Genomic DNA, 17,883 nt, shown 5'->3' with positions numbered 1-17,883 from the left:
GTGTGCCTCGCACTCAGCAAATATCCAATAAATGGATGAATCCCAGAAGGAAGAAGGCTGTTTCTAGAAGAAACACTAGTGAGTATTGTATATTGCTACAGAGAGTTAAGGGGAATGAGCTCTGAAAAAATGCAGCTGGGTTTTGACTATTTTTGTCATTGCAACTAGGGAAGAGTTTCAGTAGCTTGGTGGGTGTAGACACCAGTGGGGGAGTTAAGGAGTGAATTGCTGATGACAAAGTGAAGTTTTAGTTACAAACTATTTATGTCCAAGTTTATGAGGAAAGGAAGAAACTCATGGACACTATGAAACAGCTTAAAGGATAGAGTTAAGGGTTTAGTTTTATTGCTATTGGTCCATCTACCGCTTTTCTGAATTCCAGAGAATTTGACTTCTTTTTTTAAATGTTTATTTTTGTATTCTGAGAGAGAGAGAGCATGAGGAGGGGAGGGGCAGAGAGAGAGAGGGAAAGAGAGAATCCCAAGCAATCTCCACACCATCAACGCAGAGCCTGACATAGGGCTCCAACTCACGAATCGTGAGATCATGACCTGAGCCAACATCAAGAGTCCAACACTTAACTGACTGAGTCACCCAGGCGCCCCCAGAGAATTTGACTTCTAACGAGGGTCACTTTCTTGGCTACTTACGCTGTCAGTTTTAGGGACACCCCACGATTTCCCCATTTACCTTCCTACTACCACATTACATCTCCCCACCTCTGACTGTGCGTCAATATATGTGTTTATATGCACACACACAAACACTCTGTGCTCATCTCAGCATCCCCCAAATCTAAACATTCTGGGAGTGACCAAGGCCATTCTCCAAGTTGGGCTAAGCTATATTTGCTCCCAGAAAAAGATAACCTATAAGGATCACCTTATAGGGCATCCAGCCAGCTCAGTCCATAGAGCATGCAACTCTTGATCTCAGGCTCATGAGTTCAAGCCCCATGTTGGGTGTGGAGCCTACTTAAAATAATAAATAAATAAACATAAAAAGTTTTACATATATATATATATTCATATATATATATATATATGAATTACTTGTTTGGGGAGAAAAAGAAACAGGTCTCTTAACATCATGGTGGCACCAAAAGCATCATAGAGTCTTCTCTCCCTGCCCCTCATTCCCTGACATCTATCTCCCCATGTCACTCAGGCTGGAATGGAACAGCTTCACAACTTTAATTTTTCACATCCTTAGTGATTTATCTCCAACTCTGAGCTGCTTCCATATCTTTGGGATTTTCCTCCCAGAGGTAAATATGCCTGATTATGAGACCGCCAACCTGATTAGCTTTCACCACCAGCCTTACACAGCTCACATCGTACCCCATACTTTTGAATATCTCCTGATTCACCTGCCCTTCCAAGAGATGGCCCAGCAAAGCAAAGCTGGTACAGAATTGAGGCATTCCCTCGGGGTCATAGCCCAGCTCCACTTGTCCCTTCTCTAGGGCATGCTTTCCATCCACGATGGTGCCTGTCAACACTTGCACTCTGCTCAAGTTCGCTGGATGCTTCAAAATGACTGTCAGGTGGTTCCCTGCACTAACATTTTGGGTCCAGAAGAATGACTCATCCAGAGTGTAGGCCTTCCAGGGGAAATGAACATCAAAAACCTTCATATCTGTGAAAATGGCTGCGGGTGGGTTGTCAGGACCATAGGGGTTCTTTTTCCGGACTGGCGTGGCCTTCTGACTGTCATTGGAGGTATAGTAGGAGAACCTGTGGTAGAAAAGGAACGGTCTGCAGAGGATTGGGTTTTTCTGAGCTAGGAGGGTACGGAAGTGGGGGATCAGTCTGTCAAGGGGCTTTTCCTTGTAGAAGAGGAGGAGGAAATGAGCCAGGAGTGGGAGGTCCCTGCTGTGGAAGAGTTTGCCGAGGAAGCCCATATTAGAGAACTCCAGTAGCACCCATGGGTCGGACCTCATTGTGTCCACCTTCCAATGAATGTGGGTGATAAAGTTGGGGGCACAAAGGACATTGTCCTCCAGTAACAGGAAGTATTCAGAGAGCTTTGCGGCAAAGCTCATGAGGAAGGCATGATCTCTATTCTGCTTGGAGTAGAATTCCCCACTGTGGGCCTCCTTCCTCGTGTCATCCGTGGTGCGGTAGGCATCAGATGGAGCATGAATCAGTAGCAGCTTCCCTGACAAGATCTGTGGGCTGAAGAGGGTTGAAATATGGGCAATGGTTTCTCTGAGCCCGGTGAGGTCAGAATGTGCCAGATGAACCAGTGCTGTGAGACGTTTCTGCTCGATCTCAGAGGAAGCACGGAACAGAGAGACCAGGGTGTACAAGAGGCCGCTTTGATCTGGTCGTGGCACTGAGATCCCCACTGTCAGCCACGCTAAGGAGAGGCAAAATAGGGACAATTGTCAGAGTACGTCGGGTTTGGTAGTGAAGGTAGTCAAAGGGTTAAGGGTTGGGATGCTCTCTGGGACCTTCTCTGTTCCTTTCTTCCCTCTTCTAGTTCCCATCTGTGCTCTCTTTTGGTAGAGGGGGTGTTTAGATCATTGCTGCTCAGAATATGGCCCTTAGTCCAACAACATCAATCTTATCTGGAAGCTTATTGGAAAAGCAAAATCTGGGTTCCTAGATAAACTGCCTTTTAACAGTATCACCAAGTACCTTCAGTGCACATTAAAGTCTGAGAAGCACTAAACTAGGTGATGCTGAGTCCCTGTGGGTCCCTTTGAGTCGTCTTTGAGCCAGAATTTTGTAGCACGTGGTTTAAGTGCTCAGGAGTATTAGCTAACATTATAGTTACTATAATTCTTTTTGTTTTACAGTTCATCTTCCCAAAGCTCAGCTTTAGGTGAAAGGAAAAGAGCTTCTCCATAAGTCAAGAGCCCTACGTTCTTGTCTCAGTTCCACCACTGACTGTGTGACCTTGAGCAAGTCCCTTCCCTCCTGAGCTTAGATCCTGATTCACAAAACTGAGGGATTTGGACTATGGCTCTAAGGCCCCTTCTAATCCAAATGTTCTCTAATCCGGTGATTCTGCCTTCCTGTAACAATGATCTTTTCCCTCCTTCTTCCTCGTTCCTGAACTGTCTGCCAGATTCCAATATTCCTGGGAGCAGTCCTGCCTTTTTTCCTCTCCCTTCTTCTTTCCTTCCTAGCTACCTTCTCTTGATGTCCCTACTTCCCTCAGGGTACCCCACTCCCCTCCTTGGAACTCACTCTTTCTTCTCTGCTGAATTGTCTTAATATACTGGAAGGTATGATTCTGCCAGCCTTCCAGCAGTCTCACATCTTTTCTTTTTCCATAACTGTCCTCCTAGATCATTGACAAAAAACAAACCATGTACCTCCTTTCATAAAAAGAAGAGTGTTTAGCCCCCTAGAGGATTCTCATAAGCTTTTCCAGGAAAGAGAAACTCTCCCTAGAGTGAGCCCAGCACATTCTCAGGATGCCTGACCACTGGCCAAAGCAATGAGGTCTCGAGCACTATTTGCTCTCTTCCTTACCTTAACAAATATTGGGGTTGGGGGAGCAGCTTCTTTATGGACCGATGGGTCCAGGTTCATATCCCAACTCCCTTTGGAGCTTCCTGCTTGCAGGTGCAAGGGAGCAGGTGCTTTGAGAATCTACCTGTCCACACCATCCCCTCCCTACATCCTCAATTCCCACACTGAGAACAAGGGTTGCTACTTGGCCTTTGAAAGCCATCACGTTTTGAACATCTTCAGTTTCCCTGGGGGCTTTCAAAGTGACGAGGAGCCACAGGAATCCAATGCCCACTGAGGTTATGATGCCGCGCCTGATGGAACACCGCATGGTGTCGGATGGGATACGGTTCCTATAGCAAAAAGTCAACATGTAAAGCAGCTGGGGACTCTCCCCATCCATCCATCCATCCATCCATCCATCCATCCATCCATGCCTAGAACTTCTCCTTTGTCTCCTGGAAGCTTTCTCCCTCACAATCCCCCATATTATATCCTTCCTCTTCATCATTGTTAACTTATTTCCAAAGCCTGCCTTCTTATCTGAGTTGGGGACCTGATGGAATATAGCCTTATTCCCTGACTTAAAGAAGGAAGGTCACCTGTCCTGTGGATTTTGTGGCTTTCTCTGTATAGGTTTGTTTGGAGATTCAACTTTCCCAAAGTTTTCCCTTTTCAAAATGATAAAGGTCAACTGGGGCTTCAGTGATGAGGCTCCTTTATCTTAGGAAACAGATGGCCACCACCTACCCTTGCTTTTTTAAACAAAAGCCAGTTTATTAAAATAGCTGAACTTGGAGTGTCCGGGTGCCTCAGTCGGTTAAGCATCCAACTCTTGATTTCGGCTCAGATCATGATCGAGCCTTGCACTGGGCTCTGCACTGACAGTGTGGAGCCTGCTTGGGTTTCTCTCTTTCCTTCTCTCTCTGCCCCTCCCCTGCTCGCTCGCTCTCTCAAAATAAATAAAATAGCTGAACTTAAACTATTGCTAAATACTAAGCAATGTGGTGCCTTTATTACTCTTTAATAAAGGATATCCTTAATTTATTCCAACCTTTAATCTCATTCACATACCTTGATCAGAACATGAATCTGTTAACTTAGAATGAAAAAAATCCTTTCATGAATGTTGAGCTTTGACTTCAGGCTTATTCAGCCTCAAAAGCACTTGTCTACTGCTCTCTTCCTCTGTTAGTGCCTTTTCTCCGGTGAGAATGTATTTCCCTGGTTGTTTCTAAATGATCAAAGGAAAGGTTTTAATATGCCTCGTCACCTGCTCTTGATTCTGTCCCCTTATACAGTCAGTACACAAAAGAAAAGAAATTGCAATTGATAATTTCTGTGCTCCTGAGGCTATAATATTCTCCAATCTCCCTGTTTTCTGGATCCTGCCAGTGCAGCATTTTGATAGAGGTTAATACACTTCTCTCCCTTAGCCATTTAGCTTCTTGATAAGAATTATAGGGGCGCCTGGGTGGCGCAGTCGGTTAAGCGTCCGACTTCAGCCAGGTCACGATCTCGCGGTCCGTGAGTTCGAGCCCCGCGTCAGGCTCTGGGCTGATGGCTCGGAGCCTGGAGCCTGTTTCCAATTCTGTGTCTCCCTCTCTCTCTGCCCCTCCCCCGTTCATGCTCTGTCTCTCTCTGTCCCAAAAATAAATTAAAAACGTTGAAAAAAAAATTTTAAAAAAAAATTAAAAAAAGAATTATAAACATAAAACTTATACATGGTAGGAAGGCTTCACAGAGTAAACTTTTCTTACCTGGTTTCCTTAAGTCAGGACTTTGAGTCACTTAGGTGATTCAGATACAAAGCACTTGATGTCAAGGAGATGGGCTTCTTTTCTCTAGGACAAAAATACAAGGATACATACCTTGATTAAAAAGGCTCTACAATGACAGCTGAAGGAGTTCACTGCCACAGCCATAGCTCAGTTCTCCTCTGCACCTCCTGTGTCATTTACCAGTCACAGCCAGAGTACTGCCCTCGTTTAGCCCCGTGAGTCCCACGGACTTCTGGGAGAGGCAGGAGAGAGAGAGAGACAGGAGCTGGGGTGCGGAGCGCCAGTCACTCAGGTGTAATGACAGAGAAGGTGAGGCCAGGCAGAGCAACCTGAGGCCTCTCCAGCATTCCGGCTTGGAGCTAAGCTCCCTCTGTGATGTTATCCCTGTGTCCTCGCCACCTACTCCCCTACCATCGCAGGGATGCGTGTGCCGGCCTTACAGGGGAGCGGCGTGTGCTTAATTATTGCCAGCTACTATTATTCATTCCAAAGACCATCATCAGCATCTTTTTTTTTTTTAATTAAAAACAATTGTTCTAATGCTTATTTATTTTTGAGAGAGACAGAGACAGAGCTTGAGTGGGGGAGGGGCAGAGAGAGAGAGAGAGAGAGAGAGAGAGACAGAATCCGAAGCAGGCTCCAGGCTCCGAGCCGTCAGCACGGAGCCCGACGCGGGGCTCAAACTCACGGACCGCGAGATCATGACCTGAGCCGTAGGTGGACGCCCAACCGACTGAGCCACCCGGGCGCCCCACCATCAGCGTCTTTTAACAGAGAAAAGAGACACGGGGAACTATCAAACCTCCCCTCCACCATGCCCTCCACTTCCCTGAACCTCAACTCCACACTCTCCTCAGGGGGTTGTGCCCTGACTCCCACTCCCCCTCACCGGCTCAGGGTGCTGCACCCCTGCAATGACCCTCTTTCTCTTCTGCGTTACCCTCTACTCCCTCTCTGCTGGACCATTCCCATCATCTTGACCAGGAGCTCTACTATCTCCCAATGGGGGAAAAAAAAAAAAAAAGCAGAATTCCTCTCTAAATTCATGTTCTGTCCAAATTCTGCCCACTCCTCTGGAACCCCAACGCAGCACAACTCCTTGAGAGCATTGCCTTTATTATTTAGCCCCGCTTCATTTCACGTTTTCTCTCATCTTACTCAACCTCTCTGCAACTTTTGACATGGTTGACTACTTCCTCCTTGAAATGCTTTCTTCCCTAACATCATTCTTGCCCACACTGACCATTCTGTTTCTTTCCTGGCTCATCCTCTTCCCAACCTGTAAATGAAGGAGGATCCTAGGAGTCAGTCCTTGGCTCTCTTCCTATATGCTCTCCTTGGGTGATCTTACCCAGTCCCATGGTTTTAAGTACTATGTGTTATATTATACATGCATGTGTGTGTATAACTATCTTCATATATACAATATATGTGTGCGTGTGTGTGTGTGTGTATACATTATTCCATATCTGTAGGCTTTTTTTTTAATTTTTTTTAACGTTTATTTATTTTTGAGACAGAGAGAGACAGAGCGTGAACAGGGGAGGGGCAGAGAGAGAGGGAGACACAGAATCGGAAACAGGCTCCAGGCTCTGAGCTGTCAGCACAGAGCCTGACGCGGGGCTCGAACTCACAGACCGTGAGATCATGACCTGAGCCGAAGTCGGACGCTTAACCGACTGAGCCACCCAGGCGCCCCTAGGCTTTTACATATATAAGCTTGTGGGCATATACATAGATATACACATATGCTGATGACCCAGGGCAGATCTTGTCTGCAGCCCTGACTCCTGTCCTGAGCTCCAGGTTACTCAACTATTGAACATCTCCATTTGGATGAATAAAAGGTATTTCAGCTTTAACAGAGTCAAAACAGAAACATAGATCTTCACATATCCCCAATCTTTCTTTTAAATAAGATTTTTTTTAATTTTTTTTTTTTTTTTTTTTTTTAGTTTATTTATTTTTGAGACAGAGAGAGACAGAGCATGAATGGGGGAGGGTCAGAGAGAGGGAGACACAGACTCTGAAACAGGCTCCGGGCTCTGAGCTGTCAGCACAGGGGCCCGATGCGGGGCTCGAACTCACGGACCGCGAGATCGTGACCTGAGCCGAAGTCGGCGCTCAACCGACTGAGCCACCCAGGCGCCCCTAAATAAGTTTTTAAAGTTTACTTATTTATTATTTTTTAAAACATTTTTTTCTTTTCTTTTTTTTTTTTTAATACTTATTTAGTTTTTGAGACAGAGAGAGACAGAGCATGAATGGGGGAGGGTCAGAGAGAGAGGGAGACACAGAATCTGAAACAGGCTCTGTCGGCCCAGAGCCCGACGCGGGGCTCGAACTCACAGACCGTGAGATCATGACCTGAGCCGAAGTCGGACGCTCAACCGACTGAGCCACCCAGGCGCCCCTACTTATTTATTATTGAGAGAGAGCACAAGTTGGAGAGAGGCAGAGAGAGAAGAAGACCCAGAATCCCAAGCAGGCTCCAGGCTCTGAGCTGTCAGCACAGAGCCTGACGTGGGGCTCGAACCCACAGACTGTAAGACCATGACCTGAGCTGAAGTCAGGCACTTAACAGCCTGAACCACCCAGGCGCCCCCCTATATCCCCAATCTTTTCCTCCACAAGCTTTCCCCATCTCCCTAAATAGCACCACCATTTGCCCATTTACTCAGGGGAAAAATCTAGAAGCCATCCTCGGTGACTCTCTCCCTTGAACACTCTACGTTCCATCTAATCAGTCCTGTTACCCTTTCCTCCAAAATGTATCCACAGTATGACCCTTTCGCACCACCTCTACCACTACCACATGAGTCTGGGCCACAGTCGTCTCCTGCCTGGACTATTGCAAACACCTTCTAATTGGTTCCTCACCTCCGCCCTCATTCTCCTGTCATCTATTCTCCACATGGCAGTCAGAGAGACCTTTTAAAATTGCAAATCAAATGCTATCCCTCCCTGGCCTACAATTCTCCAATGACTTGTGGCTGAAAGTAAGATGAAACCCAAACTCCTGACCATGGCCTACAAGATCCTGTCTGATCTAGCCCTTTGCCTGCCTCTTCGACTTCATCTCCCCCGACCCATTGGCTTTCTTGGGGGGAGAAGCGTCATCCCTTGGACATTTCAAGCTCTTTGCGGACTCAGGTCTCCATATATGGTACTCCTCTTCTTGGAACTATCTTCTGTAAGGTCTCAAGAGCCATCTTCTTCCCAACATTCAAATGTGAGCCCAGATGCTCTTCCTGCCTGCAGTCACTGTGCCTAAAGTAGCCACTCACCACGCCTCCCACCCAGCCTCCCATCACTCCATCACATATCCTGTTTTCCTTAGCATTGATTTCTACCAGAAACCATCTTACCTGTATGTGTTTATTGTCTGTCTCTATCCACTAGACTAGAATATAAGTCCTTGAAAGGCGGGGACTTCGTTTTATTCAATGCTATGTCTACAGCACTTTGCATAGTAATTGGCCCAGAGAACATGCTCGACGAGTATTTATAAACTCACTAATTGTCAGGCATTATGTGACAACGGTGAGTGACCATGTATTTCTTCAACAAACACTGTGCTAGGTGTCAGGGACACCTCAGTGCCGGGACTGTGCGGTGTACCAGGGGAGGGCAATATGTGGGTGATGGTTAAGAGCACAGATTCTGGACTCAGACAGCCTGGGCAGAACCTGCTTCTGCTAAACTTCTTGGCTATGTGACCTTGGCTAAGTGACTCAGCCTCTCTGAATCCCAGTCCTTCATCTAGAAAATGAAGATTAAAATGATGCCCATTCTCAAGGGTTCTTAAGAAGATTTTAAGAGATCATTCACACAAAAATGCGTAGCACATGGCAAACATTCGATAAATGTTAGCTTTTTTATTATAAGGAACAAGTATCATTTTCAACCATGACGGCACTGTCTTCTTTTCCCTCATATCTGGGAGGTCCGCCTAACTTTAATTCCTAAGCCTTCACCCCAATTTTACTTTTAGATTCTTACACTGATGCACAGCACTTTGAGAACCTTTCCATAGCTTGTCATTTGATTTCCGCTTCTCTGAGGGCTTTAGAGGCGGCAAAAAGTTGAGGGAGGTAGGAAATATTAAAAAGCAAGGACACCCCCCAGGTCCCTCATCAACATTGCAGTTATGGGTTGGCCATCTATGACACTGTGCTTGTTGCTATCGTACGTCCTGGGTGTGGGCTCCAGACTTTGCTGGAAGTCAGAGTTCTCCTTTAAGCCTAGGAGGCTGAACCTGACCCACAGGGTAGGGATGGAGCAGGAGCCTACCTCCATTCCAGCATTTCTCTCTGGGTGCCTCAGCTAGTGCTCCCTTGGCAACCATTGTTCTTTCTGAAGGTCTGAAGTGCATCATCCCCCTAGCCTCTCCAGAGCAGGTGACTCCACACAGAACATGGTCTGATCACAAGCTTATTTGATTGGCTCACACACTTTTTTAAAAAAAAAATTTGAAGATTGAATATGTAGAAACTAGGGGAACTTGGGGCGCCTGGGTGGCTCAGTCGGTTAAGCATCCAACTTTGGCTCAGGTTGTGATCTCACGGTTCGCGGTTCGAGCCCTCCGTCGGGCTCTGTGCTGACAGCTCAGAGCCTGGAGCCTGGAGCTTCAGATTCTGTGTGTGTCTCTCTCTCTGTCCCTCTCCTGTCTGTGCTCTGTCTCTGTCTCTCAAAAAAGTGAATAAACATTATATGCTAACTAATGTGGGTGTAAATTAAAAAAATAAAATTAAAAAAATGAATAAACGTTAAAAAAATTAAAAATTAAGGGAGCTTGTATAAAAACCTAGACTTTTGGCCTCTCTTGAAAAATTGCAACTTGCTGCCACCCTGGCCTGATTAGTGATGGCCCTGGTAGCCAGACGTGCATTCTCAGTTTCCTACTCTACCTGGCTGACTTTCCTCATTTACCTTGCCCCCTGTAGGCATTTGAGCCTTTGGCCACTGCTCCAAGTCAGGTCTTGGGAGACTGAAAGACCATGCTAGATCCTGGTTTTATACCAGGCACCTGTCTGGGATAAGGTGCTAAAAATATGAGGCACAAAGTGATCCCTGGGGTTCAAGTGCTGTGGTCAGGGGTAGGAGGAAAATGAATCGATTGCAATGAAAAACAGACGGAAGAGAAAAGAGCTGATGACTGATTTTGTATATGATGTGGTCCATATTCTGGAGGACTTACAGAAGACATGAGGGGGGAGGGGCAGTGGCCAAAATGTAAGATTATACGGGTACCAGTAGAGAAAACTCACTGCTTGGTCTAGATCATCTTGAAAGCTGCCCACTCAGCAGGAAAAACTAGCTACAGAGCAGCATTTTTCAAACTGAGGCCGCAATCCGTTCATGGGTTATAAAACCAGCTTCATGGGTCTCGATCAGCATGTTTGTGTATCACTGTGTAAGGGCCAGTAACGTTTTGTGAAACTTTTGTGAAACTCTTGGTATATAAACAAAAGTACTGGAGCTCACAGTCAAGAAGTGTGAAGCCACTGAGGCTTAGGGGAGAAATGGATACATGTTGGCAGGTTAAGGGGCAGCGGGTGTGAGATTCTCAGCTTTAGAGAAATCGCCTTGATGTTTGGGGATGATCAACGGCTTTAGGATCATCATTCTAGTCCTAACGCTGTTATTATCTGTGTGGCTTTGGCTAATTAACCTTTCCGAGTCTCAATTTCTCCATCTGAAAGGCGATGACACTGAAACCCCCCTACCTCACAGTGTTGATACGTCTAAGAGACTACGGGCCCCCAGCCACTGACCCTGTCTTATTCATGTTAGAACAGTATTTCAGGTTGTTCATATATCACCCCTTCCTTCCAGGGGAGAGAAGAAAGAATTACCATTTAGCATTTAGTGTGTCTGACCCTGTGTTGGCCACTCAACTGGATTTGGTCAACGCTGAATTTCAAATGAGCATAGGAGATTCGGTAGGGCTTCCAGAAGTTCTGACATAATTAGTGTAGAAGCCATTTTCTTTGTGTTGGAAGACTTTCATCTTGGACACAGAGAATTCCAAACATTCCAACTATCCAAGGCCATAGGGCATGCTGCGAGGGGTGCCCCAGTCCAGAGACCTGAGTTGGGGTGGTGGCGCCCCAGGATGAACAGGGAACGTGAATTTCCCTCTGCCTCTCAGCTTCTCTGCACAAGTTTGCTCTGAGAAAGAGTCTAGGGCCTCTAAAGTGGTCCAACCAGAAGGGGAGGAAACACCCTGAAGCCCTGTGTGGGTAACTCTGCCCCTCCCCACCCCATGGGCAGGGCTGACCACACACCGTGGGAACTGCCCCGCTTGCCAGTGTCTGTTGGAGGCTCCCTGGGGACGGGGCCCAGACAAGGGCCTAGCTCCTGGGCCCCACACCCTTCACACCCAGGTCAACCAAAGCGCTGAACCCTGGATCCCCTTGGTCTGAGTCAGCAGAGAAGGGATCCCAGAACTGGGGAGGAAGAAAACATGGGAAGGAGGAGAAGATGGGGATTTAGTTATCAGGTGTCTCCCCAGGATCCAGACCCAACTTCCCAGGGACAGAAGCCCAGAGATGAGACCCTTGTCGTGGGATGAGCTGATCTGAAAAGACAGTCCCCACAGCTGGGGGTAGGGCAGAATAGGGAACACAGAAGTCCCACACAAGAGAGAAGTCTAGCAGAGGAGGAGGGTTTGCTGGTTCCTGGGAAACGAGCATGGCAGGGAATGGGGGAAGATGGGTTTATCCCACTATGTGGGCTCCCCCATCCCCCACATACTGATCTATTGTGAGATCTCTTCCTGCTTCACCTGAGCAACCAGATGCTTCTCCTGTCCTGTCCAAAGCTCCATCCTCAGTCAGTAGGAGCTACAGACACTCAAGGCCACTTCCCTTCCCCTTGAACAAATATTTGTGAAGTTTCTACCACGTGCCTGGTGCTAGGGCTAGAGACCATTACTCCTTCTCTCCAGCGGCTCCAATCCGGAGGAGAGGCGGGTGTGAGGGAAGAGGGCAGTGTTAAAAAGACAAATCCCGAGTTATGATTGCAGTAACAGAGAGTAGTAACGAGACGCTGTGGGAGTACACGAAATAAATAAAACAGGGAGGCCAAACAGGCTGCAGCTCATCTCGAGATCTCATGGACTGTGGGTTTCCACAGGGGACATCTGACACCAAACATTCCAGGACACCAAAAGTGGTGGGGGAGAGAGAAGGTGGCATTGAATCGGAGGAGCTGAGACAAACTGTGAAGAGTCTGAGGAAAGGCCCGTGCACTGGGGAAATTGGGGGGAAGGGAGAAAGAGAGGAGAGGATCAGCAGGGCTGGGAAGGGAAGGGTGGTGTGAGAAGGGGTGCAGTGTTTGGAGGGCGCAGACACTGGGGGTTCGGGGCGGAAGGCAGGCGCACCGCAGACACCCGGAGCCCGGGAGAGTGGTCGGAGGCCGCGGGCTGCGGAGGGGGTGGAGAGCGGCCCCTACACGTGTGCTACGTGCTGCGCGGGCCACCGCCCCCTCCCAGGCTGCTGGGGAGCCGGGCCGGCCCTCCGTCCCGGAGCCCCGTCCCCCGGGAGAGCGCGGGGGACTGGCGGCTGGAGGTGGGAGGGGAAGGGAGAAAGTGGCTCCTCTAGTTCGCAACCCTGGAGCGTGGTCGTCCCGTCGCCGAGACCGGAAGGAACGCGGGGAGCGCCTCATCACCAGGCGGGCGGATCTAGGGGCGAAGGCTGCAGATCTGGGGCGCAGGCCGGGGGCGGGGCGGGCTCGCGGAGTGAGGCCTGCGGACGGAGGGGGCGGATGAGGAGGGAGCCCCCTGAGGATGTGTCCAAAGGATCTGGGGCAGCACAAATAGGGGTAGTTTGGGGGACGGCGGCCCGGGTGGGGCGGAGTGTTGTCCAAAAGTAAGGAGGGGGTTCCTGGAGACGTGGCACTCGGAGCGGGGCTTGGTTCCGCTCCGGCTGCCTGGGCTCCAACCCCGCTCTCCCCGAGCAAGCCAAACCGGACCCCGCCCAGGCCTCGCTCCCAAGGCCTCCGGGAGATCCAGCCCCGGGACCTCCGAGCCGGGGTTGCCCAGGTCCGGCCTCTGGGGCGTCCGGCCAGCCCCAGACGAGACAATGCGGCCCCGGCCCCGCCCCCGGAGGCTGATGCGGCCCTGGCCTTGGCCAATCACTGCCTGTGGCTAGGCTCTTTAAAAAAAGAAGAGCCGGCCGCGGTGTGGCTGTCAGCTGGAGAGGGATCCCTCCGCCCATGTAAACACACATCATAAAGGGCAAGGGAAGCGTCTTCTGCGGGGCGGGGGGAGTTGTCGCCTTCCCGGAGAGCCCTCTGGGTCCCTAGGTTCCCCTGACTACCCTGGCAACCGCCCCCTCCCTCAACGTCACATCGGGTCCTCGGGGAGCCAAACAGCTGCTGCCAGATCTGGGAGCAACAAAATCTCATCACTTAGGGTCAATACCGGAAATGGAGAGAGCTTGGGAGTTGGGAGCGTGAGGGAGTTCTAGTACACGGCTGAGGATTGGGAAAGATTATCCCAGGCTCATTCTTCCTGTGCACCTCAGTTAATAGTCATTACTGATACAAGTCTAGAATTTTTCTCAAAGTTATACTTCTCCGGCTTGAAGGATGCCAATGTTAAGTGTGAAAATAGTCTTGACGTTCTCCCAGGAAAGAGCACATGACAGGAAATCAACTGCAGCAAAACCCTCAAAAGCAAATACACCCATGGCAAAGAGCAGCAACGATTCTTCTCCCCAACATTTTATTATGGAAGAATTTAAAATATTCAGCAAAGTTAAAAAAATTTTGCAGCAAATTCCTCTACACCCACCACTTAGGTTCTACCGTTGACATTTTATTATAATTTTATCTCCTCTCTATCTTACATTGATGACTTTTTCTCTAGTAGGATGCCAGCTGCCCCTTGGCTTAAGTCTCCTTTGCAGTGGGGAGCAAAAAAGGTTTATGTAGGTCCGAAGCCCTAGAGAGCCAAGAAAAGGAGTACCTTCTGCAAGGCCCATTTTAAACAAACAGTTTAAACATGGGGCCCCAAAACATGGGGCCAAGTATCTCTGGGAAGAGTTTGTTGAAGAGGAGGCTTCTCTCCTCCCCACTTTTTAACTTGAAGAACCCTTAAGGATAAGAGAGACTTCTTTCATCTAGGTGAATCTGAAAACAGAGCTAGGATGCTGTTGGTCCAAATAATACTTCCATGGGTTTGGCTGCTTTCTGGATGAAAGAGATCTTTTTAGTGTTGAGGTCCTACTTGTTAAATTTCCTCTCTCCCCTTTCCTGGGCAGGACACTAGGCACTCACCCTACATACACACACCCCACCCATGCCTCAAAAATGTTCTTATCTTTTAAAATTACTTAACCTCTCTGTGCCTCCATTGCTTGCTCTGCAAAATAGGGGTAATAGTAGTACCTACCCAACGGGATGGTTGTGTAGATTCAATGAGCTAATACACAAATACACGCAAAGCATTTACAACAATGCTTTCACACAGTATTAGATTAGCATTAGATAATTAATAGCTATCAGTCATATGCTAATAACTCTAGATTTACATCTCTATTTCTGATCTCTCCCCTTCGGATTTATACTATTCAGCCTGTTGGATATTTCCAACTGTACCGAAGACACGTCAAACTCAACATATCCAGAAGTGAACACATGATCTCCCTCCTCATACCTCCTCATTTATATAATCTAGGGAAATGCATTGGCAATGCCCGTGCACCAGCAACCATTCAGGCATGTACCTAGACACCTGAATCATCCTGGATACCTTAGTGTCCTTCCCCAATTTATCACTATGTCCTAATTTTATCTCCTACATTTGCATGCATTCTTCCGAATGAATAGCACTGCTGCCTTAATTTAGGCACCATAGTTTCTCAACTGGATTGTTTTTAAAGTCTTTGGCTTCTCTCACACTCAACCTTGCCATTATTTTGCTCCCGGACCACTCTTTTCTCTGTAACACCTCTCATTCCAAAAGATAGAGACTCTATCACTTGTTAGCTGTGTGAATTTGGGCAAATTGCTTAAACAACCTGTGCCTCACTGTCCTTATTTGTAAAATGGAAGTAAGAGTACCTGCCTCAAAGGGTTGTTGTGTAGATTAAATGATTAATTATGCAAAGCACTTAGAACAGTGCCCAGGATATGCAAGTGCTCAAGAGTGTTAGCTTATTATTAACATTATAACTAGTGTTTTCTCACCTCCATTTTGTTCTTACTTTCAAGCGGGTCCCCCTACTAGAAAATCCTTCCCCATTATGCCAAATACCTTCGGCCCCTCCCCAGGTTTTACTAAGTGTATATACTTCTGTCATGGCACCTACCATAGTGTACTGACATGACTGATATAATCCATTTATGTGTCCGATCTTCTCCACCAGAGTATTAACTTCTTGAGGGAAGGGACTCTGGCACGTAGTAAATGGTCAATAAATGTTAGCTCAACTGGACCGTAAGGATCAACTTCATCCCGAGGCCGAAGGCCCGGGCCCCGCCCGATTCGGGGGCGGGGCCGGGAGCTCGGCGCGGGGTGGGGGTGGGTGGGGGTGGGGGTGGGACTCTTTTTCCTCGCCGTGGCGGCGGAGGCGCACGGCGTGGGTTAGCGGCAAGACGTCGTCGGAGGAAGGCTGAAAAAGCCCAAGGTGCTGCCGTTGCTAGTACAAGTCGGACTTGCCGTTGCCGGAGTCGCGTCTGCACCCGTCTCGGACCCAGCGCAGCCCGCCGCCGCGGTTCCGGAGCCCACCCTGCCCTCGCCCGTGCCCGACCCGCGGTGATGGAGCCGGCCACCGCGCTGCCCCCGGGCCCGCGCCCGGCGCTGCCCCTCGGGGGCCCGGGCCCGCTGGGCGAGTTCCTGCCTCCCCCCGAGTGCCCGGTCTTCGAGCCCAGCTGGGAAGAGTTCGCGGACCCCTTCGCTTTCATCCACAAGATCCGGCCCATAGCCGAGCAGACTGGGATCTGTAAGGTGCGGCCGCCGCCGGTGAGTCACGCCGGCACCCCGGATCCTGCTCGCGGCTGGGGGAGGGAGGTAGGACGCGCGGGCCGGGGAGGCCCGAGGCGCGGGGGGCGGGGGGCGGGGGTCGCCCCGGAGGCCGCGTCAAGTTTGGGGCTGCCCCGGGGTCGGAGTTGAGGCCGGGGGAGGAGGACGGGGCTTCTTCAGGGTGGGAGAGGAGGAGCGTGGGAGAGCGGGCGCTTCGGCGGTGCCACCCCGAGGGCCCCCGGGCGACGCGCGGCCCGAGCGGACGGGTGTGCGGCCCGGCCGGGGGTTCGGGTTCGGTTCCGGATGGAGTGGCGGCCGGGGTGGGCGAGGGGGTGCTTCCTGCCGGAGGCTGGCGGCGGCGCGGGCGAGGAGGGCGGGCGCCGGGCCCGGCGCTGCTCGGCGGGCCGGGGCTCGCCTCCTCCCCCGGGGTGCGGGGGTGTGTGCTGGGTGGGGGTGGGGGACTTGCGAGTTGTCGTGCGCGGAGGAAAGTTTTCAATATGGCGGCGGGAGCCCCTGGTCCTTTGTGTGGTGGCGGCGTCGGCCCGGAGCGGCCCTCACCTGGGCGCCCCACCCTGCGGGCCGGGGCACCCCCTTGCCCCCCGGGCTCCGGGCTTCCTGCTGTTCCCCGGGCCGGGCTCGAGGAGGGGGCGTCCAGCGCTGCCGGGGGGCGGGGAGGAGCCGCGGGGCCGGCCCCGGAGCCGAGGTGTTGTGGGGGGCGTAAGTGTGTGGGGGGCACTTGGGGGTGGTGGGGAGCAGGACCGGCGGCGGAGGGTCCGGGGCCCGCCCGGCCGCGCACACACCCGACTTCTGGCCCGGCCGCTCGGCTCCCCGGGGAGGTCTCGGCTGCCTTGGTGGGGTGGGGGGCGAGGCCGTGCGGTAGGGGGACATGTCAGACCGGGAGACCTGTGAAGCCTTAACGCGCACTTCCCGCGCCCCCCCCTCCCCCAACCCCCGGAGGCTGAAATGCAGCCCCGCTTCAGCCCTGCGAGCCGTGCCTAAAGCGCCTCGGGCCTGGGGGCTGTGTGTGTGAGGGGTGGGGTGCTGCTGAAGTCATCCCTAACGGCTCCAACGTTGGCTCCAACGTTCGCTGAGGAGAGCCCGGCCGGCCCTCCGCTGGCCCCCACGCCCGCCCCCCACCCCCGGCTGGAACTGGGTGCGCGTCGACACCCCTGTTTTTTTGCCCACCTTGCGGATGGTCGGAGTCCGAGTTGGCCTAAAGGACGGTTGGACGGGCCGGGACCGTTGGGAAGGATGTTTAACTGCCTTTCCTACAGTTTAAGAATCTTCTCCCCACTCTTCCCCGCCCCCCACTCCACCCCCACTTCCACCCCCATTGGAGGAAGATTCCCCCCTCCCATCCCTTTCTTTCTTAAGCTCGCTCTTTGTAATGACATTTGGAGTTGCAGGGGTTCTATATGTAGTCATTAGGGTTTGGAAATCAGTTTTGAGGGAGATCTCTTAATACGTCGTTTCTCCCGTCTCCCTTCCCCCTCCTCCCAAAATTAAAACACGGACACCATACTTTGGTTTTTCTTGGACAAGTTTGAAAATGAAGATGAAATCTATGCGGCAGAAAATAACTGGTCAGCTAGTATGGGGGAAATGTTTGAAAATAGAGCCATTTCTCTCAAGTGGACAAGGTTGATTCTTGTTGCTTAAGGGACGT

The 17,883-nt window shown here is 50.5% G+C and overlaps 2 protein-coding genes across 3 annotated transcripts in view; one reads left to right on the top strand and one right to left on the bottom strand.

Moving 5' to 3' along the window:
- Window positions 1–323: 323 nt before the first annotated feature.
- LOC131496250 (alpha-1,3-mannosyl-glycoprotein 4-beta-N-acetylglucosaminyltransferase-like protein MGAT4E) lies at window positions 324–17,487 on the bottom strand. Of its 2 annotated transcripts, none has more exons than XM_058701675.1 (6): window positions 17,403–17,487; window positions 5,225–5,308; window positions 4,539–4,698; window positions 3,670–3,817; window positions 3,198–3,294; window positions 324–2,361 (listed from the first exon to the last, which is right to left on the bottom strand). In XM_058701675.1, the coding sequence occupies exons 4-6, from the start codon at window positions 3,793–3,795 to the stop codon at window positions 1,217–1,219; spliced, it is 1,368 nt and encodes a 455-aa protein (XP_058557658.1). In that variant the 5' UTR covers window positions 3,796–3,817; window positions 4,539–4,698; window positions 5,225–5,308; window positions 17,403–17,487; the 3' UTR covers window positions 324–1,216. The 2 variants fall into 2 exon arrangements, with proteins under 2 accessions (XP_058557658.1, XP_058557657.1); XM_058701674.1 differs by lacking the exon at window positions 17,403–17,487 and adding an exon at window positions 15,565–15,817.
- The window catches only part of KDM5B (lysine demethylase 5B), an 82,592-nt gene continuing 80,578 nt past the window's right edge, over window positions 15,870–17,883 (top strand). Inside the window, exon 1 of the mRNA XM_058701673.1 lies at window positions 15,870–16,217. Within this exon, the coding sequence (XP_058557656.1) occupies window positions 16,014–16,217 (204 nt within the window). The 5' untranslated portion in view covers window positions 15,870–16,013. The remainder of the gene's footprint in view (window positions 16,218–17,883) is intronic.

This window comes from Neofelis nebulosa, chromosome 15, assembly GCF_028018385.1.
Source record: "Neofelis nebulosa isolate mNeoNeb1 chromosome 15, mNeoNeb1.pri, whole genome shotgun sequence".
Classification (NCBI taxonomy): Eukaryota; Metazoa; Chordata; class Mammalia; order Carnivora; family Felidae; genus Neofelis; species Neofelis nebulosa.
Note: the sequence above shows the minus strand (reverse complement) of the source record. Positions and strands in the feature narration are given on the sequence as shown.

Excerpts from the sequence above, each read along its gene's own strand:
- LOC131496250 (XM_058701675.1), bottom strand. The coding sequence starts at position 3,795 with ATGCGGTGTTCCATCAGGCGCGGCATCATAACCTCAGTGGGCATTGGA. Across the intron at positions 3,295-3,669 it reads TGATGGCTTTCAAAGGCCAA|GAGGACAGTTATGGAAAAAG; the intron begins GTAGCAACCCTT and ends TCAATGATCTAG. Across the intron at positions 2,362-3,197 it reads AATTCAGCAGAGAAGAAAGA|CGTGGCTGACAGTGGGGATC; the intron begins GTGAGTTCCAAG and ends GCCTCTCCTTAG.